At 42.3% G+C, this 22,349-nt stretch overlaps 1 protein-coding gene across 1 annotated transcript in view; it reads left to right on the top strand.

The window, feature by feature from the left end:
- ZBTB20 (zinc finger and BTB domain containing 20) overlaps window positions 1-22,349 on the top strand; it is a 535,929-nt gene that overhangs the window by 507,914 nt on the left and 5,666 nt on the right. The window contains exon 11 of the mRNA XM_058555832.1: window positions 14,110-15,714. Within this exon, the coding sequence (XP_058411815.1) occupies window positions 14,110-15,714 (1,605 nt within the window). The remainder of the gene's footprint in view (window positions 1-14,109; window positions 15,715-22,349) is intronic.

Here is a 22,349-nt window from a genome sequence, read left to right as displayed (position 1 = left end):
CTTTGTGGTATAATCTGGTGCCTGCTTTTGATAGAATATCATGAAAATAGATACTTATTTTCAAGATGCTCAAACAGATGATTAGGCGAAAGCTCCAGCAAACCTTGAAATAACAAAAAAGGAAAGGTTTCCCCACTCCTACTTCCATTACTGGGCCATCCTGCTCCGTTTTCTGCAACCCCATACCCCACTCCTTGTTTCAGCCCTCTCCGGGGTCTAATCTTTGTCTGCGGAACACAGCATGTGACTGTCAGTCTAGCAAGGAGACAGTTCTTGAGAACTCCACCCGCCACACAGTGCTCCCAAGCTCCTCTCATAGGAATGGCAGGATTTGATCAGTAGCAGGCAGAGCTGGCCCAGGAAACAAGAACTTGGCATAGAATCTTCGTGCCCTCCCGCTGGAAAGGCCCTCAAGAGAGTTCTTCACGCCCACCCTCCCTCAACTGGCTAGACAGTAGACGGATGTGTAGGAAAACAAATTCCTGGCTGAATGAATAGAGGATTAAATGAATGAGAGATGAGTTCACCCCTCCAGAAGTCTCCGCCATCCCACTTGAATAGAAAGCTAACTTTGAAGCCACTCTGTTCTCCACGACATGATTTTGTACATACTCAGCTTTGGAATATGGTTGCCATCTGCTGCCAGTGCATAGAACTAAGGAAGTATTGGGGTGGGTAGGAGGAGGCCGGGAGGGAAGAAAAGAGACACTTAAAACGAGCTAATGATCTCCTTTGTGTTGGAGTCTAGGTTTTAGAACATCAGTCCTGTACTTCAAGAACAAAACACCAGTGTGTCTTAGACCACACCAGGCGCCGGCACATCAGATAAGACCTGCGCTGTGTGGTGTTCAGCCACCGAGCCTCAAGAAGTTCTGAAAGTGAAATTAAAGGAGAAAAGGCTTAGGGGAAAATGCAATCAGGAGGACTCTGCAGATACGTGTTCAGGGTTACAGTGGTTCAAAAACGAATCTGCTAATTAAAGAGCCAGAAAACGCTATACATCCCAGGAATTTAAGGATCTTTAGAAGAAATGAGACACTTCTCCATAAGCTCTGAGTGCGTTGTGATCCTTTAGTAGAATCTCGGGGTGAAAGTGACCTGGCTATTGTGCATTGCTGCAGATTTAAACAGTCGATTAAGAGTTACAGACGACTATACCAGAGGCCTAGGAGAGTGGTCGTTTAAAAACAGAAAAGGCTGTTAAGCAAAGCCAGTAAGACCAGAGAACTTCTCTGAAAGGCGGGGAATAGCTCCTGAAGCTTCCTAGTTTCCCTGATATCATCGGTATAAATTGTTGGTCATGGCACAGAATAATATTGCTAATTTATGTACTGAAATGACATACAAGAGAATAATTATTAAGCTGGGGATATACACTAGTGAAACAAATATTACGGTAAAGTTAACCTTGCTTTTGAACAATGTTAGCTAGTTGGTTAAGTACGACATTTGAAGGCAAGTATTGTTATATATTCAGTAGTAGTTCTGTATCTCAAGTTTGAGAATTTGCAAGGTGGGGAGGTGGAAATCTTTTTGGCCGTGCAAGGAAAGAACCTCATCAGAGATGTATGTAATGTGAATTTAGGAGCATTGACAATCCTAGGCGTGCAAAAATCACTTTGGGGGTCACAAAGTGATTGCCCAGTAGTGCATCACACTCAGTGCCTTGGAGTGGTTGAATCAGTAAATATTTGTTGGCTCTGGCCTTGACTTCTGTCTACCATCAGGGACAAGTCACACAACTGTGACTCGACCACAGTTAGAATATGCCTTCAATCTATCTCGTGTACAGTTACTCTTCCTAGGAACCCTATGTGCCTCCATATGCTATTTTATTTGTCCTACCACAACCGTGTGAAGTACAGGCATTTTCATTTTACAGGTGGGATAACTGGGCCACAAAGGAATAACTTAATTCTTTGTCTTTAGATATGAAATGGTTGATAATCATGATATGACCCAGCTCGTTGTACTCTCTTTCACATCATTTCAGGTTTCCCAGGCAAAGGACATATTTTATCTTTCTCATTATTATTTTTAATTGGTTTTCAGAAAAGTTGAGATAAAAACAGAATCTAACAAATATCCCATAGAGATATTTGGTGTTCTCTTTTCTTTCAAGAATAAATTAAGACCTTCTCTGCTCCTCTCTCCTGGCTCTCTCAGCAGATAGTCAAAGTCCCGTGCCAATTTTCAAATGAATAAGGGCTCATTCTAATAGCTGGATCACAGTCCTCTCTCTTGAGGAAACTGCCTTGTAAATTCATGTCTGGAACCTGCAGAAGTTACTTTTGGTTATAAACTTGAACAGTTTGACATGAAGGTTTTTAAACAGTACTAATATGTGACCTGGTTGTGAGTTCAGCAATAAATTTATAACCAGTATTTGAAAGGCCAAAGAGTAAACTAGTGTTTTTTTATTCTCTCTGGTGACCTACACTAAATATTGCATATTTACTTTGTAAATGAGGACACCCAGTGGCCACCAAGTGAAAATATTCTAAACAATCCCTGACACTGTTTATGCAAATGTAAATACCCGTGATCAAAGCTGATTGATGGATGTCTCTGTGACAAGCAGTGTAGCTTCCTTAAGTCAAGCAAGAGTGGTGGGAGTCGGGCCTGATCGTTTCCATATCACATCACAGATTGGTCGTCTCTTCTCACTTTGGTTTACAAGGTGTGGTGAGCTTTGATTTCCACTGAATCTTCAGCTGACAGGAGGATCCAGTGAGCTGTCTCTTGGGGGAAATGGAATCAGGAGGATGGGGACAGTATGGCATATGCCAGCAATCATAAATGAATGAGCACAGTTTGGGGGAAACTCAGTGAACACATTAAAAACCAACTGCCTTAGACCTTAAATTCATACTGAAAATAGAACTGTGGCTATTCCCTGATGAGAGGGGTAGAGTAATAAAGGACAGGGAGAAGACCATTCAGGGACGGAAAGACCCCCTGGGGGTACAACATGTAGACATATCTGAGAAAAGGTACACCTAAGGTTCCCACTTATTGTCAGCATGTTTGTGAAGAGCAACGGAGAGCTGACCAAACAAATACTCAGACAGGACCTACTCAGTGTAAAGAAATATGTTGGGCAGTGTGAGGGATCCAATAAGTTGTAGTTGTGGTTGTAGTTATAACTAGGCAAGGTACTAGCCTTCAGGAAGCTTAGCGTCTTCTTACAGAGATAAGACAGACACAAGTGAAAAAAAAGAAGAAAAGGGACAATAAGCAATAATATACTGTTAAGGATTAAATTGTGTGATACATGTATTGGAAATTCAGATTTATTTCACAACATTCAGGTGCAAGAAACATTTCCTTATTTCTCTAAAGAAAATTAAACCCGAGGCCCCTATCGCTAAGTTAGCAAGAAATTCGGTCAAGTTTCAGGGTCCCCTTCCCTTCCCTAGACTTATAGAGGACTCATGAAATCTAGGGAGGGGTCAGATCCTTGGTCCATGGTGGTCTCCATCATTGACATTGCTTGTCTACTCGACAAAGATGCCACTGAGCCTCGTCCATCTGACTGCCAGGCACTGCTGCATTAGTTGGGTTTAGAGATGCCCTTCACAGTGGTCCTCGCTACTGAGCATGGGCCTAGCCCCACGATCATCATGTTCCTCTCAAGACAGTGCCTTTTTACATCCAGCCTCCTAAAGGGTGACAAGCAATTACCCCAACTGGAGTTGTGTGCAAGTGGAGACCTCAAACCTTGGCACCTTCCCCATTTGAGGGGAAGTTGATGATTTTTCTCCCCTGTCAGCCCACCTTAATATAATTCTGGAGAACCAGCCTCCCCCTCCTCAGCCCAGAAAGGGCCCAACTTAATTCCCCTTAGAGGAGCTAGATTCAAAAAACAAAGCCCTTTGTCTTGAGGCTTTGTTTTTGGGCTTTAACTTCTGATTTGGGCTCTGAAGCCACAACTCCCAGGGGGAGGGAGCCCAGAACTGTGTGCAAGGCTTGGCCTTTCTTAATTGCCTATTATTATGAAAGTTTTCTAATTCAGTGGGGAAAAAACAGAAAATAATGTTTCAGTTTATTACCTCACCAACCAGTGGAAACTAGGAAAGGAGAGAAGTCAGGACAGACTCCAGTACCCAGAGAAGGCTCTACAGAAGGAAGAACTTTGAAGAGGGTTCCCAGATGGTACCTAAGATTTGATAAGTAGAGAAAACACAATAATTTCAGAATGCAGGACAAATTCAGCAGAAGAAGAGAATTGAGAATGAATGCAATACATTCAAGAGACGGCATAATGTCTAACTTTTTGGATTGGCACAGACTTTTTATTTGGGGAAAAATGAGAAATGAGATGAGATAATTAGAATGTAACCTATAGCTATAGAAGACTCTTACAGCTTAATATATTTTTCCTATAAAATGTAAATAATATGTTAAAATATTATTTAAAAGAACAAATAAAGAATATAATAAAAAATAAACAAAATAAAAATATGTTACTCCTTATTAGAATAATCACAAAGTATGCCTTCTACTTCACTTATTCACCAGTGCCTCCCGAGGTTTTAGGTTCTGACAACACTTATTTAGGATCTGCTTCATCTCAACATGAGCCAAAAAGGAACTTACATCTTATTGTTTTCTAAGGAAATCCTGTGCCTAGTTCTAGAATGGAGTTCCCTAGGTGGGCTGTTGAAATGTAGTTTCAGCTACTTTCTTAAACTGGCCTACATCAGTTTAAGATGCTTCAATTGTGCTTCCATCTTAACCAGTCATCCAGCAAAACAAATTTACCTTTTTCCTTGTTGCTTTGAGATGGAAGGCCTTCATTCCTCAGTAAAACAGTCTATCATGGCTCAAGTCTGCAATTTCCTGAGAGAAACAGTTTAGCGCCCTCCTACCAACAAAGAGAGCTATGCTTGAAACCAGTTGTCATAGTGGAAGCAACTTATTTTTTCCAGGAAGACACAGCAAAGAGAACATTTAAGCGTGAATCTGAAGGTCTGCTTCAAAAGCAGTCTCAGACAGTGCAGCCACAGAGGACTAAAGGAAGTTCTGTGAATTGGGAATCTCTGTGATTATTTTAGTCAAAAAAGCTTTTTTAAAATGACACTATGGGGTTCTGTTTTCTCACTCATTGAAGTTCAGATGAAAGTTTTCCCAAAGTCAAAAAATTAATTTCTTACCTAGCTATACTTCATCACCAGTTGATAATATTTTCCAAAGGAATGCCATTTCTAGGAGTTATGCTGGATCTTTGAACTCAATAACATTAAAAATTTGTTTTTCCTTTAAAATAAGTATATGATGATGTAGAGATCAAAAGAAGAACAGGTTAGTAAGTAAGGAGATGCTGGTTTTTATAGAAACGTTTTAAATTCATAATTTCTTTTCAAGCCAAATAAAGAACGAACTTATTAACTGTATATTTGAACACAGAGATCCTTCTTCAAGCTATCCAAAGCCAAGTTCAAACTGCATACTCGGTGAATTTAAGTAGATCCTTTTGTTCATTTTTATATCCCACCCACGGATGCAGCATCTCTGTGTTTTTGTTCCCCAGAATTAGTGAACAAAGGAGAAGGTTACAATAGGGCAGGAGCTAAATTTGTAAGGAAAGAGCTTTAGAGAAAAAAAAAAATCAAACCCCTAAAAGGTGTCTCAAAGGGTTTATGATATAAGAGGATTTAAAGGCATCAACCTCAGATTTCGTTGACTTTTCTCCTCAGTCCCAGCAGGTCCTCCCTTGTCAGGAAGAAGCCAGTTCTTTTCAGCTTTGGAATGAGGGCACAGTTGTCTTTCAGAGTGTTGTCTAGAATTACAGCTATCCAGTGCCTTTGTTCACAGAGTTAAACCTTAGCTCTCACAAGGCTGGACTAGAAGAGAGTAAAGAATGTGTTTGAACTTGCAGTGTTTTATTCCGCTGGAATCAGATGCCCAAAGTATAGAAATTCATAAAGCATGTGGCTTGATAATACCCAAAACTGAAGCTTTAACTTATGTTGAGAATTGGTTCCATAAAGTTGATGTTCAATTACTTGTTGATTAATTGTTTGATTATATCCTCACCTCATAACTAAAGGGATTTAAGTTGGCTTGAAAGAATATTCAATACATTAATAAAAATGTAGAAAAATATATTTATATATAACTATAAAAAAGAAATTGGAGTAGAAGTAAAATAAGGAATTGACAATAGAATGAGGATGGGGGCAAATTTTACATAGAAAAGCAAACCATGAGGTCCTATATAGTTGCTAAAATATGGCCTAAATTTGGATTCAGAGCTCCAGTTATGATATTCACAGGGTCCAAAAACCCAAATGGAGAAGTTGATTGATTAATGTACATTTCAAATATCACAGGTCCTTATGGATGAATTTCTTCCACTGTTTTATATTTCAGATCATCTCTGTCCTTATGGGTCCATTTACACTGGGGCATTCTCGGTAAATGTTTCACTAATGAACTGGTGAAAATTCAAGAGACCCAAAGCAACTTTACCCATAAATTAGTTGTATTTGCAATGTCAGACGTGTGGTCAGGCATTTCTTAGTCCCTTCTTGAAGATAACAGCACACTTCATTTGAAATCAGACAAACCAAAGACCTAGGCTGGCAGGGAAACTTGAGAGCCATCCAGAGCCCAGTGAAGAGGCTTCCCTGGAATTACTTCTTCCTCTGGACCTGAAAATCCCACTAGTATTATCAATCTATTCCCAGCCTTCAGACAAAGTTTAAAGCTCTTGCTTTTTGGTAGAGTGAAGAGAGGGAAAGGAAGTCAGGAGTGGAGGATCAGTCCAGATCTGGGGATGGGCCTGAAGATCGTGGAGCAAATGCTTCCTAGTTCAGAATTTTGCCCCCATGTTCCCCACAGTTGAAGCTGAGTAAAACTTAATGGTGTAACAGGGAGGAAGGGAAGGAAGGAAGAGAGGGAGGAAGGAAAGAGGAGGGAGGGAGGAAGGAAAGAGGAGGGAGGGAAGGGAGAAAGGAAGGAGGAAGGAAAGAAGAAGGGAGTGAGGAAGGAAGGAGGAGGGAGGGAAAGGAAGAAGGAAGGAAGAAAAAAGGAAGGAGGAAGGAAAGAAGAAGGGAGGGAGGGAGGGACGGAGAAGGAAGGGAAAGACAAAGAAAGAAAAGCAGGCTGCCTGTTTGAAGCACTACAGAGCTTTCGGGTGAACTCCATCTTGTTGGCTGGATCAGAAGTGTGTATCAAGTTTGTATTTACTTTTTATTCAACTTACACCGCAATATCTAATTTTTAACAATCAAAAAAAGTTAAAGGGTGTTTCCTAGTTCTTCTACAGATTTGTGTTAGCTGTCAAAGGGGACCCACTCTGATAAAAAGCTGATTCAAACCAACTTTTGCTAAATAATAGTTGGCCTCAACAATTGTAAAACTATATGGCCCTGTTACATTCCTCCAGATTTCAGCCAACGTTAGTACTTTATTATCTACCTTTCTCTTCTCTTTTTTTCTCTCTTCCCTTTCAATCCTATTTTTATTTTTAAGCCATTCTCTTCTGAAAGGTAATTTCTGTCACTTTGGCTACGATGGTCGAGTTTGTCATATAAAATAAGTTCAGCTCAACTTCCCCAGCTCAATGGGAAATATTAGCTGCACAGGCCTGATGCGTGTACTGCAAGTTGCATCAGTGTCCGAGGCTGTGATTATTGAAAGTAATTGAGAGCAGCTTAAAGAGAGATACTTGAATCTCAATTCATATGTCTTCATTTGAGGGGAACACAGACCTCTTTGAGAGCCTAAGGAAAGCCACTGACCTCTTATCCCTATGAAAGTAGAAACACGCCCATTCATGAAAAAATATAGATATCTCCTAAAGCTTACACATGCACTTCTCAGGGACCTTTAAATACTTAAAATGTGCTCCAGAATGAATGAAAATTCATTACATGTGTGAATTACATGTATGAATGCGAATTCAAGTAATATAAAAGACGTACCCAACCTCAGTGTTGAGATCATAAATAGAATGGTGTTGTAAACATTTTAAACAAATTAGTAATTTTAATACCTCTGTCCAGTTAAAATAATAAGCAGTGACTATAAAAGTATATACAAGCTGGTCCCAACTTTCATAGGTGGTGTATTCCTGAAAATATGTTTGAAAATCAAATTTCTGAGAGTTGAACAATTGATTTATGTTTTTTGAGAAGCATTCTGTTACCAATGATTAAAAAAAAAAATAAACATGACATCTTTAATGGTTCCTGTACCCTGTGCTTAGACAATCTGGAAGATAGAGGAGAACTCGCATTGGGAGATGGTGCAAAGCACCCCCCTTTTCACCCAGGAATGGGTAAGTAAAGCAGTGCTGCCCTCCTTCCCATAGGCTGATGACCCTCCCATGCCCTCCCATGGTTCCCCTACACCGGCAGTGACAGCTGGGATGTGCCAGGTCTATGGAGCCAGGGAAGGAGAAAGAGGTCTTGTTCTGCCTGCCACCTTCCATTTGCTTAAGTGATTTCCCCAGTGCCCCCAGCCACCCTCCAAAGATTGTGAAGATGCCAGTGAGATAGAAAGAGAAGGTAGGGACGCGCAGGGCCATCTGCTCTAGATGGCAGAACCTATGAGAAAGCAACCTCTATCCTTCTACAGTGCAGAGGCTCAGCACGTCCCCCTTAGCATAGAGGTAAAGTAGACACGAGTGAGGTCTTGCCCGTGGCAGGGCAACAGATGTAGATTTGGGAAGTAAGAGGCCTGAGTGGCCACATGCGTCCCTGCTTTCTCCAGCAAGGACTGGCTCTTTCCTAGTGTGAGCAACTTGGTAAGTAGCACTAACGTGGATAGCTTAAGATTATCACCAATCACTTGATATATGAAAGCGCAACCTCAGCACCCTAAAGGTATCAAGGTACTGGGTGGAAAAGAGTGTGATATAAGAGGCCGGGCTGTGGAGGCCTGGCCACCCAGCTCTATTTCATGTGCTGACCCACTTAGCTCAAGTGAGCCTGGTGGCCCAGATTGAAAGCTCATGGGCTTTTCAGCCCTGCCATTTGGCTTAGACCTGTTGACTTGACCGATATTCATATTGGTTTTAATTTGAGAGCTGGTGTTCCCTCCCAAGTCACAGACTTCAAATTCCCGTCTCCCTCTGTAGCGCCACACCCCTGCACTAGTCTCATTTTATATATCCGGACTGAGAAAGAACTGGGTTTCACACCTAATTAAAAGAGATTGTACTGCCTGCTGTTTCCTTTCTTGTTCATTTTCTCTTGTGCACAGGCAGCTTTTGATTCTCATGCTAAGTCCTATCTCTGGACCCCCACAGCGTAAGGGCCAGGCCGGAGCTGGGTTCCTACAAGACAGAGAGCCAAGCCCTCTATCACCTACTTCACCACGAGCAGATTTCCCTCCAGTACTCACTCCTGCGTCAGCCCCATCCATACTGTGCTCACTCACAGAACGCAATCACTTAGAATACGCGATCGCTTTCAGTAGTAGAATTCCACGCGTGTGTCTAGCAAATACCATCACAGGCCAACTATATATTTTCACTCCAGTGGAAAGGAGGTAGGTTGTTACTTTAAAACACACAGAGAACTATTTTTATCACCTTTTTCATTTTACTCCATCAGTTCTATGGTCACACCACTGTGGAGTTTTTCTGGAGGGTGAGGTGGCATCCCCAAACACACATAATCTTTGTAAAGTTGTATGGTTTTGTAGAGTTCAGGGTTTTTTCTTTTTTTTTTTTTTTTTGAATAGCCCAAATGCCTATTCAGTGCCAATCTAGGAAAGAATAGAGTGAGCATTTTCACACCATTCCTTCCTATACAGTCCCTGAATAACCATCTAATCAAGATTTGTTTTCAATGGGGGACAAATCTTCTACAGTAGAGTATTTCAGATTTATTCCATTGGAATCTATACATTAATGCCCATTGGATGAAAAGGACCTGTTTCACAAAAGCCTGGACATTGCCTCACTGTGGCAGAAACTTTTTCCCACTGTATTAGTGTTAAAAATAAAAGAAAGCCTGGGAAAGGAATTGCTTCAGCATTGTGTGTTGAAGGAACGAGGCGCGCTTGAATGGACAGGCAGGGTCCCCCATCGCCTCTGTACCCATATCAGCAAAATCCACTCAGCCTTTCAGGGCTGCTCACTGCAGAGCAGGACCAGTGTGCTCGGGGAGATGTTTAAAATTGTCTATACAAATCCAACTAAGCTTCTCAGATTAGACTGTATATGTGTGCAGGTTTGAGTCTGTCTCTGTGGTTTTAATGAAGTTGGTGACAACATTACTGCAATAATCATAACTCGAACTATTTAACGGACAATTTTTTTGTGATTATCTCTACAAGGTTTCCTGATTCTTTAGATAGATTTGACCAGTTTGGTCAAAATTCAAACAAGCAGTTTGAATTTTTCTCATGAGATTGTGTGTGTTTTGTGTGTGTGTGTATGAATGTGTGTAATATGACAGCTTTTGCTGTTGACCATTTCCGTCTCTAAAGCAACCTCCATCATCACTTTCACAGTCTTCGTCTTTTCTTCTATGTCCTGAGAATTAGGATGGCCCTACGTCTTTGGGCAATCTAAGTTTCATTCCTCAGAGATCCAGTGTTATGCAGTGAAAATAGCGTCAAGGGGCATGAGTTCTAATCCCAACCCTGCCACTTACTATCTGTGTAAAACTTTGGGCAAGTCATTTTTTTTTTTTTTTTGTGAGGAAGATCAGCGCTGAGCTAACATCCATGCTAATCCTCCTCTTTTTGCTGAGAAAGACTGGCTCTGTGCGAACATCTATTGCCAATCCTCCTCCTTTTTCCCCCAAAGCCCCAGTAGATAGTTGTATGTCATAGTTGCACATCCTTCTAGTTGCTGTATGTGGGACTCAGCCTCAGCATGGCCGGAGAAGCAGTGCGTCAGTGCGCACCCGAGATCTGAAGCCGGGCCGCCAATAGCGGAGCGCGCACGCTTAACCGCTAAGCCACAGGGCCAGCCCGGGCAAGTCATTTAGACACTTTGAGAGCCTCAACTTCCTCTTACATCAAATAATAATAATAGGACCTGTCCTGAAAACATATAGGATTGTGGTAAGGAGTAAATGAGATGTTACATGTGAAAGAGTTTGCACACTGTAAAACACTACATGGGTATTAATTAGTATGATAATTGTGATAGAGCTTCTTCCCAGAATTATCAGAAAGAAGACAACTCTTTGTCATAGATGACATCTCTAGTGATATAGTTGTGACGGGTGCTATGAGCAAATGTGTGTTTAAAGAGTGTTTTCACCTGTGTGGAAAAAATTTTTAATAAATCCATCCTACTCAGATATGGTGATTTTATCGGAGACTCAACCATTTCTGGTGCTTACAGTTTTACTTAAAAGAAAGGGACCTTGGTGGTAGTAAAATTGTATATAGAAAACTCTACATTTTAGTGCCAGGACAAGTTGTTTTATCTCTTGCATCGTTCCATTTATAAACTTAAAAAACGATGTTCTTTAGTAGATGACTGAGGCTGTGTTGAGTCCCAAGGCCTAGAAACATGAACGCCATGCTAATTCATGGATAGGTATCAAAGCAGCTGAAGGGCATACTGGACATGCCTTTCACACAACTTTACAGCGGACCCATGGCCACCTAAGGGCCAGACTTCATCCAGGGGCAAGGAATGCAATACAGTGGAGCAGAGAAGAGTGTGAACTCTAGAACCAGACTGCTGGGTTCAAATGCCAGCTCTGCCACCAACTGCCTATGTGGCCTTGAGCAAATTTATTAATTTCTCTGGCCTCAGTTTCCTCATTTGAAAAATGAAGACAATAATATTACCTATATCATACGGTTGTTGTGAGGATTAAATGAAATAATGTATATAAAGCGGTCGGAACAGTTCTAACAGTAGTTAGAACTTGACACATGGTAAGCTCTAAAAAAATATGTGGGGGCTGACCCCATGGCATAGTAGTTGAGATCAGCATGCTCTGCTTCAGCAGCCCAGGTTCTCGGGATCGGATCCCAGGCGCAAACCTACAGCACTCGTCAGCCATGCTGGGGCGGCAACCCACATACAAAATAGAGGAAGATGGGCACAGATGTTAGCTCAGGGCAAATCTTCCTCAAGCAAAAAGAGGAAGATTGGCAACAGATGTTGGCTCAGGGTGACTCTTCCTCAATAACAACAACAAACATATGTGCTCTTGTGATTATTATTGTGGTATACATGCATAAGGAACTCAGCAAGAACTTGGAATTTGTCTGCTGACTCACTTCCTGAATATTCCTTCCTGGGTTATTGGGGCTTTCCTCTGAGGCCATATTTTGTATTAGCACAGTTATAGAGGATTCATCATGATTCTTTAATCTGGCAAAGACAATTTGATTTACATAAGTGGAAAAAAATAGAAACAGTAGCCTAATGAAATATTTTAGGCACGTAACAGACCTGATGGAAGTCGGAACAAGAACGAATTCTCTTATGTAAAAACTCGTGCAAATTGTATCACTGAAACTGAACATAGAGCCTATAGGCATTTATTAAGTTAAGTGGATATATGTGGGGCTGACTAAATGTAAAGATGGGAACAAAGGAAATGAATGAATTATAAAAGGGTGTGGTCACACCAACTGAGCTCAGACAGCTGGAGGAGACTGAGTGATGTAGGTAGAAAATCTAGTTGAGCTCAGACTCCCCTGAGCAGGACCTCTCCCCTGAGGCAGAGGAGAAAGAACCTGAGAAGGCGGGCTTTCCTCCTGTCTGCAGGCCATTACCTCTGGGGTTACTTCTAACAAAACAGGGATCTGGGTCACGGGCCAACAATTAGTACTTGGGCCACCTGGTTTTGAAAGCCCACTTACTTGGCCTCTCTCAAGCTGCTTGTTCAGTTGTGAAGGCAAGAATGGGGAATCTCACTGAAGAATGGCTGGAAGAGAGAGATTCTTTAGAGCCACTGGAGAGGTGAGGTAGAAAACTAGGAAAGCCCTAAGACTTAGTGTTATAGCCACCTGTTTTCTTCCTCAATCTGTGATCCAAATGTTACCAGCATTATCCCTTGTCTGCACAGCCCGGGATATAAGGGTGGCAATGGGTCAGGCTACCCACGGCTTCCGTGCAGCTGACTGCTGCCTCCCCACTGGGAGCTGTTTGATATGTCCCTCTAACAAGCACATGGAGCGCCCAGTTACCTAGGGTGAGCACACGTCCTACTCCTAATTTACTCCTGCTGTCCTGACCTACTGATTAACAGTGCTCCCTTCACTCCCAAAAGTGCCCAGTTTGAATGATAAATATGATCACCTACTGTACTCCAGTGTCCCAGGTCAACGCTGCCGTCTCTGACCTTTTTAACAGTCCTTCTTCATTAAGCTTCAGAAAGTTCAGAAAACCACCATATCACATACAAGCATCCTAGAAAGTACTCAAACAGGTTGTCAGAGATGACAAGAAGAACACAGACAAGAAGATACAGAAAGGAGCAGGCAAGTGCCCCTGTAGCTAGCAGGTTGCATTCTATAGCCCATCTCTCAAACGGAAAACATGGCGGCCACTGTTTGGTGGACATCTTGGGGTTGAATTCTCCAAGAATTTTTGCATACATGGTGTGGATTTAGGGAATATTCCATATAAATTAATAGGAAGGGATTTTTTTTTAAATGATGAATATTGTTGTGGTCTATGAATAAAGTAAGGAACTTTAATTAATTTTCAAATAAAATGTAAATTTCAGATAAAATGTAAGCTTTCCCAAAGGACCTGGGCTTAGGCCTATCTGAAGTGGAGGTGGAGAGTTCCACGAGAACAAGTCTTCCCCTTCCCTTTCAGTTGTCATTTGCTGAAGTTGTAGGAACAGCAGGCAAGTGACCCACTGTTTATTAGGCTGGTCTACTTCAACGGACAGCCCTGGCTGAAGCTCTAGGGGATTAATATGGATTCAATACCCAAAATAGCTGGGACACTGTTGGGACAAAATTCAAGGCCTTGTTCCCACAGGACATCATACCCACAGCTTGACCCCTGCGCAAAGCCTGTCCATCTCACCACAGAGCCCACTTGTGTCTGCAAGATGGATGCTTCTAGGAGCCATGAGTTTTACCCACCTGAGACCTGGGTGTTAGGAATGCAGTCAGCTAGCTCTGACCCACACCCTGTTTTGTGTCTCTCTTGCTGTGCAGGTGACATCAGTTGCAAGGGGATGACCGAGCGCATTCACAGCATCAACCTTCACAACTTCAGCAATTCCGTGCTCGAGACCCTCAACGAGCAGCGCAACCGTGGCCACTTCTGTGACGTGACGGTGCGCATCCACGGGAGCATGCTGCGTGCACACCGCTGCGTGCTGGCAGCCGGCAGCCCCTTCTTCCAGGACAAGCTGCTGCTGGGCTACAGCGACATCGAGATCCCGTCCGTGGTGTCGGTGCAGTCGGTGCAAAAGCTCATTGACTTCATGTACAGCGGCGTGCTGCGCGTCTCGCAGTCAGAAGCCCTGCAGATCCTCACGGCCGCCAGCATCCTGCAGATCAAAACAGTCATCGATGAGTGCACGCGCATCGTGTCGCAGAACGTGGGCGATGTGTTCCCAGGGATCCAGGACTCGGGCCAGGACACGCCGCGGGGCACTCCCGAGTCAGGCACATCTGGCCAGAGCAGCGACACCGAGTCAGGCTACCTGCAGAGCCACCCGCAGCACAGCGTGGACAGGATCTACTCGGCGCTCTACGCGTGCTCCATGCAGAACGGCAGCGGCGAGCGCTCCTTCTACAGCGGGGCGGTGGTCAGCCACCACGAGACTGCCCTCGGCCTGCCCCGCGACCACCACATGGAAGACCCCAGCTGGATCACGCGCATCCACGAGCGCTCGCAGCAGATGGAGCGCTACCTGTCCACCACCCCCGAGACCACGCACTGCCGCAAGCAGCCCCGGCCCGTGCGCATCCAGACCCTGGTGGGCAACATCCACATCAAGCAGGAGATGGAGGACGATTACGACTACTATGGGCAGCAAAGGGTGCAGATCCTGGAGCGCAACGAATCCGAGGAGTGCACGGAAGACACCGACCAGGCCGAGGGCACCGAGAGTGAGCCCAAGGGCGAAAGCTTCGACTCGGGCGTCAGCTCCTCCATAGGCACTGAGCCTGATTCGGTGGAGCAGCAGTTCGGGCCCGCGGCGGCCCGGGACGGCCAGGCCGAACCGGCCCAACCCGAGCAGGCCGCGGAAGCCCCTGCTGAGGGCGGCCCGCAGCCACACCAACTAGAGACAGGTGCCTCCTCCCCGGAAAGAAGCAACGAGGCGGACATGGACAACACGGTCATCACTGTCAGCAACAGCTCCGACAAGAGCGTCCTGCAGCAGCCTTCGGTCAACACGTCCATCGGGCAGCCATTGCCAAGCACCCAGCTCTACTTACGCCAGACAGAAACCCTCACCAGCAACCTGAGGATGCCTCTGACCTTGACCAGCAACACGCAGGTCATTGGCACAGCCGGCAACACCTACCTGCCGGCCCTCTTCACTACCCAGCCCGCGGGCAGTGGCCCCAAGCCTTTCCTCTTCAGCCTGCCACAGCCCCTGGCAGGCCAGCAGACCCAGTTTGTGACAGTGTCCCAGCCCGGCCTGTCGACCTTTACTGCACAGCTGCCAGCGCCACAGCCCCTGGCCCCATCCGCAGGCCACAGCACAGCCAGTGGGCAGGGCGAAAAAAAGCCTTATGAGTGCACTCTCTGCAACAAGACTTTCACCGCCAAACAAAACTACGTCAAGCACATGTTCGTACACACAGGTGAGTACAGGCACCCCTGAAGGCCTGGCAGCAGGGGCAGGCGTGCCAGGTCTGTGGGAAGGGAGGGCAAGACAGCAGGTGGAAGGAAAGGTTTGGAGTCATCGTTCAGATTTTAAGAAGACCCCACTGTAAGCCATCTTCTAGAAGCCACAACTGTGCCCCCATCATAGGAACGAATCACCCTGCCCCCGAAAGACAAAATCAGAAACGCTTTATGGAGAAGGACCAAATGGGAAAGCCTGATAAAGATTTTGCAAGCACAATATCCCTTAAATACACTGAACTTTGTAATACATTCTTTGATCCTAGGTGTTTAGAGCTGGAAAAGTCCTTGGAGATCATATACTCCAGCCACCTCATTTTATAGACCGAAGCCATATAGGCAGAGCAGGGATGAGGGTTTCAGTATGTAAGTAAATTCTATATGAACCATCGGCTTGAAGAGGCCACAGCAAGGCTGATGCAATCTTCAGCTGCATTTGTGGTCCCTGAAATGGGGAGGAGTGAGGGACTCACTCTATTTTCTGTTGCTTAGTCTCTGTTTTCCACATCTTGAGACCACAGTCTATTCTGGGTATTACCTTTTAAAAGGACGATAGACTAATTGGGACACACTCAGAGGAGTATGATTAGGATGGGGAATGGACACGAAGCCATGGCAAATGAGTCATTGTTGAAGGTCCTAGGGATGTTCAGCCTCAGAAGAGAAGATTCAGGGCATCATATAAGCCATATTCATGTATTTGAGCCTCAGGGGGAGCGTAACATTTTAGCCAAACTGGAGCTCTGGGGCCACATTGCCTGGGTTTGAATTCAGACTTAGCCACTACCGAACTTTGCACCTTGGGAAAATCAATTAACCTTTCTCTACCTCCATTTCCTGTCTATATAAGGGGAATAATAGTGATACATCTTTCTTATAGTGCTGTTTTGAGGATTGAATGAATTAATATATATGAAGTTCTTAAAACAATTCCTGGCACATAATAATCACCCTATAAATGGTAGCTATTATTAGCACTATTAGCATTATTTAAATGGTTGGGAGGGAAGAGACTTTAAGCTTGTTCTGTTTGGCTCCAAAAGGTAGAAGTGGACCAATGATTGGAAGCTATAAGAATCTTTCAACTAAATAAAAGAAAATGTTTGTTGACAGTCGGAGCTGCTCTAAGATGCGATAGACTGCCTCCAGAGGGAGTGAGTTCCTCTAAATAGAGGTGTTCAAGGAGCAAATGAATGATCACTTCATAGGGATGTTGTAGAGGGGATTCAATCTGTTTCATCCCTGGATTCTATGATTCTGGAGCCAAGATCTGACCTCCAAGCCAGTGCTGTTTCCTAGCCCCATAATGGGACAGACATAGAAGTGTGAACTCCACAACGCTCTTCCGTATAAGTGACCACATATATGACATGATTCCACATAGATTCTCTAGTACCTAAAAACACCTACCCCAATGATGATCACCATATTTGAAATTCCTATTATGAGACTCACTCTTCTGGTAAACCTCTGGTTCCAGAATGCCCCTGTTAAATGACAAGTAAGTTTCCAGGGAAAAGTTACACACTTCAATTGTACTACATGAAAACAAATTAGTTCCTCTAAGCTACCTAGTTTCTCAGATCACCTAGCAGGAGTCTAGGGGATAGGACATAAAGCAGATAAATTTCAATTGGAGAATAGAAGGAAAGGAGAGCAACAGACACTGAGGCGAGGTCCTCAACATGGAAGTGAACTACTGAAATAGAACATTTCTTAAAATGAACTTTGCCTTCTTTGAAGTTCAACTTAAGTCAGGACACTATATAAATCCACATATGTGCCTTTATGTGAATCAGTTGTTCTTAAAGATGAGTTTTCACACTTCTGAATAAGCATAGTGACTCATTACAGAATTTAGGAAGAAAATCAGGTAGTAGTAAGTCACTGTGTTTACTTGGGGTAGATGGAAATGTACTAATACCGAGATCAATCAAGGGAAATTTTCCATGCGGTAAATTAATCAAATAGTAATATTTTTATTTATGTGGCAATTTATGGTTTACAGAGTCCTCTCACATAGTTTATGTCCTTTCCTCCTCTGAATAGCTGTCTTATAAATCATCAAATTAAAGATTAGGGGAAAAAAGAGACCATTTGTGGAAGTGTCTTCTTAGCCAAAGTTGACTTTGCTGGTCTTGGATCCATAATCATTTCTACTCCCCCTTTCTGTGCATCTCTTCCAGTGGACCTACTGGACATAAAATTCACACATTCTGTTAGATCACATATTGAAAGAGGCTTTAAACTTGCAACATAAAATTTTTAGTGTACTACTAATCTTTTTGGTGTATAAACATATTTATCCAATGGATTCACCAAAGGACTTTGTGGTTAACCCAAATAACTAGATTTGCCCATGAGAAAACCAGCAATGGGTTTACACATTTAGACATAGTAGATACAAAAGCTACAAGTAAAGTCATTTTATAAATCTGAGTTATGCTCCAAGTGTAGCCTTCAGATCTCTAGTAAACTACAAAGGTCCTCAGTAAGTTATGAAGGTTTTTGTATTGAAGTGTATAACATGGCCACATCTGGGAACAATTAATAACGTACATATATCAAGCCTCTCATTTAAAAGAAGCAACACTCTTCCCTTTCACCCTAGAATTATTTGGCAGTGGCAGTCTGGAAGGGCTATCTGTCTATCAAGACTTTTGTCAAAATGAAGGAGTCCAAAGTTTAAAAACAATTGGTCCACATTTCCAAAAGGCAAGACAGCCTGAACATATGGAAGTAATTCAGAACCTGGATACACTATGGCCCACATTTCAAAACAAAGTTCTCTCCAATTTCTTGGGAAAACATCAAAAAAGTGGGGCCTCCCAACTTTACAGGAGCCCAGTGGAAATGATAAAAATCCAGAGCAAAATGTCCAAATGTTGGTCTAAAAAAATTCTAGAAAGTAGTGGGGATGCTTGGAAGAGTAGGGCTGGATTTAGTATTCTCACCTATAATCTAACAGAAAAGAATCCTACCAAGAAAGAGTGGTTTGAGGGAGCTAAAAGGAAAGAAATTTGGGTTCTCGGCCTCACAGATTCTATGCATAGTAACTGGCTTTGCATTTCAGTAACTCCAAGGTTTAATGTAAATGTAGCTCTATGTTAATGATCCACATATTCATTGAAAGGAAGTGTTTGAGACAAATAAGTAGTCCATCATATTGACTTTGGAGCTAAGCTCTGCTTTAGAGAACCAAGGAAACCGTGGTTATAAAGCATATTCTGTAATGATTATAACACTAAAGCATAGATTGGGGACATAAGTGAAAGATGATCGTACTGGAATTAGATTATTTGGATTCAGTTTTGGCTCCTCTAATTGGCTGTGTGGCCTTAAGCAAGTCACTTAATTTCATAACCCTCAATTTCTTTGAGTTTAAAATGGAAATAATAATTTTCCTGCCTTTTAAGTAGCTGTAAAGGTATGATGCATGTGAGAGCTTTTCATAAAAGGGGAAGAACTACTTAATGGTAAAAAAAAAAAAAAAAATCATCATCTTATTACTTTAGCCCCCTCCACCCAGGAGACACTGAGTTTCTTTGCTCTGTCTCCCATCTCTGCATAATAAGATCTTGACGTGCTTCCTTCCTCTATGGAATTCTAATGCTGAAGCAATGTGATACGTCTTGGGTTTCCCTTGAACTCCCTTCATAATATGAACTTTTTTTTTTTTCATTTCTTAATCATTTTTTTAATAGTAAAAGAAAATTTCTCACCTAACCATTCTGTCCACTGCAAAACAAACCACAGTAAGACTTCATCTCTTCTAGGAGTTTCTCAAGGTCACTTTACTGCAGCCTCATAAAAGTTGTGAGAAAGGAAACCAAGAGTTAAGGACATATTTGAAAACAAGAGAATTAGAGAGAAAACAAAGATAACACAAACCTTCCTGTCATGGAGCAAAGCAGGGCTTCTCTTTGCCCCCTCTCCTCAAGGGGAAAAACAAAAGTCAAAGGAATGAGAATAGAAGAGAAAGACAGAGGGCATAGAAGGACCAACCTTGGTGTCAGTGTGGACGTGGAGAGCAAGCAATAGGGAAAATTCAAAGATAACCCTGAGCAGTGGTTCTCCAAGTGTGATCCCCATACCAGCAGCATGCAAATCCTCAGGCCCATCCCAGACCCGAATCAGGAACTCTGATGATGGAACCCAGCAATTTGTGTTTAATAAGCCCTGATTCACACAAGTTGGGAATTGCTTCCCCAGAGGGCCTGAGTGATGAGGAGGAGGATGGCATCAGGTTGCTTTTGTGACATAACATTGTTCTCTAAAATTCTACTCATAAGAATCTCTGTATTTAGAAAAAAGCAAACCAGAGTTATGGATAAAAGCTGTACTTCATAGTGGATAAATTATATTATGGAAGCTAATATCTTGCATATGAGAGGTGAGCTAGGTCTCTCAAACTGCGTGGGCACCATGGCCAATGTTCCCCTTCTGGCACTTAACAGTACTGACTTGTACTGACTTGTATGTGGGTGTCTTTACACCTTCCCATTAGAATGTAAACTCTATGAGAGCAGAAACAATTATATATATGTATAGATAGGCATAGATATGAATATAGCTATAGATATAAAGATATATGTAGCTTATGCTTCTTCAATATACACAGCATAATACCTTACACATAATAAGCATACAATAAATATTTGATCAATGAATTAATTGAATCTTTTTCTAGTGATCTCTAATTGCTTCCGAAAGGATCAGTGTTCTATTTCCACAGAGTTGTTGGTAATTTATTGTACAATGTAGCTCCATGGAAGTAATGCAAAAATACTTTGCATATTTATATATTAAATACTTTCTCCAAGAATCTGAACGTGTTTCAGGTACCACGTTCTGTTTGTTCTTACCTTGCTCTGTATAACAAAAGAGCACACATATAAGACCGATCAGGATGGGCATTCGGGATATTTATTTACCACCAGGTATAGAGTTGTTAGATTTAGCAAACAAAGATACAAGATGCCCAGTTAAATTTGAATTTTGGATAAACAACAAGTATATTTTTAGTCTAAGTATGTCCCGTGCAATATTTGTGGCATACTTAACATTAAAAAATTATTCGCTGTTTATCTGAAATTCAAATTTAACTGGGTGTCATGTATTTTATCTAGCAATGCTATCCAGTTAGTAACTGGAACTTTCTTATAAGACCCAATCCTAGGACTTTTTGCTTTAAAATCTATAGATGAATACAAGCTAGCATATGTAGTTGCTTAACAAATATTTGTTGAGTAAGTGAATGAATGTTCAAAAAAGTGAGCATGCTTTCCAGGAGAATTTAATTCAAGGGACTTTTACATAAATGCATTATTTTCTCAGCAAGACTTCAATTTTTTTTCTTTTCCTTTTTTCATTTGCTAAAGACTGTATTGTACCTGTGTTCCTAATTGTGTTTTATTACCCAAAAAATGGTAGATATTTGGACCTTTTTCTGAACCCTATTATCAACAGTCCATTCATTGGTGACTATTTTTAGCCCTTTAAGTGTCCTCTGCACAAATGATAATTTTGTTTGTTACTTTGAGAACCTCAGCTATTCAGCCATGAATTTGATATAAATAGATATAGCAATAATATTAACATAATGTCATCAATAGAGTAATAATACTCAGATCAAGATAATAATGTGATAATCTTCATATAGAGCTTGGTCTATTAATTATATCAAGCCAGTGGAGTAATGAATGAGTACAAGGTTTGAAGTAAGAAAGCCTTGGTTTTACCACTTTCTGACTGAATGACTTTAGTAAGTTCTATAATCAGTCTGAGCCTCAATTTTTTGCCACAAGATACAGATCTTAATAGTACTTACTTTACATGGTTGCTCTGTCAAGTAATTTATGTGAGACCATTTAACTATAAGATTATCAAAGCCATTTAGGAACATATATGTTATGTTTTGTAGCAGCATTATACATTTTGCAGCATAATCCAGAGAGCAAGAAATTGTTAACAGGAGAGGGAAGAGATAATCTAGCTGGGCTGGTGTCATACTCACAGCGATTACTGGCTTGTTGAGTGACCTTCAGAATGTTAGTATACATCTCTAATGGAGATACCATCTTCTGGGGATTTTAATATCTACTCCACTCATAATGTTGTAAGAAAAGTCAGGTAATTTGGATGAAGTTCCCTGAGATCTTAAAAATTCTGCTTAACACCAAAATATTTTAGTTGTCACTGAAGCCACGGATGTTTTGTGAATGCAATGTGTCCTCCATGGGCAGTCCCCCTTAGACAGCCTCATAGTCCAAGCTGGCACCCGGATCACACCTCACGAAGTGGACAGAACGCTGGGCAAGCGGTCACACCAGCCGTATCTCCGGCGTGTAGGTCCTCCTTCAACTAGACTTCTCCGTGGTACGCTAACTCTGCAGCCAGTGAAAGCTCTGTGTAATTCCATCTGAGCACACTTCCATTGTTGTCACTAAAGTTTCCCATCTTGATTTTCCCCATTCAGAGGACCTACAATTTTAAGGACCTCTTCTGCTTTCCTCACCAGTAGCCACTTTTGCTTTCCCATACCCGTTCTTCCTTCCCTGCTACCTGCCCTCTCACCAAATACTCAATCTTG

This window comes from Diceros bicornis, chromosome 15, assembly GCF_020826845.1.
Source record: "Diceros bicornis minor isolate mBicDic1 chromosome 15, mDicBic1.mat.cur, whole genome shotgun sequence".
Lineage (NCBI taxonomy): Eukaryota > Metazoa > Chordata > Mammalia > Perissodactyla > Rhinocerotidae > Diceros > Diceros bicornis.
Note: the sequence above shows the minus strand (reverse complement) of the source record. Positions and strands in the feature narration are given on the sequence as shown.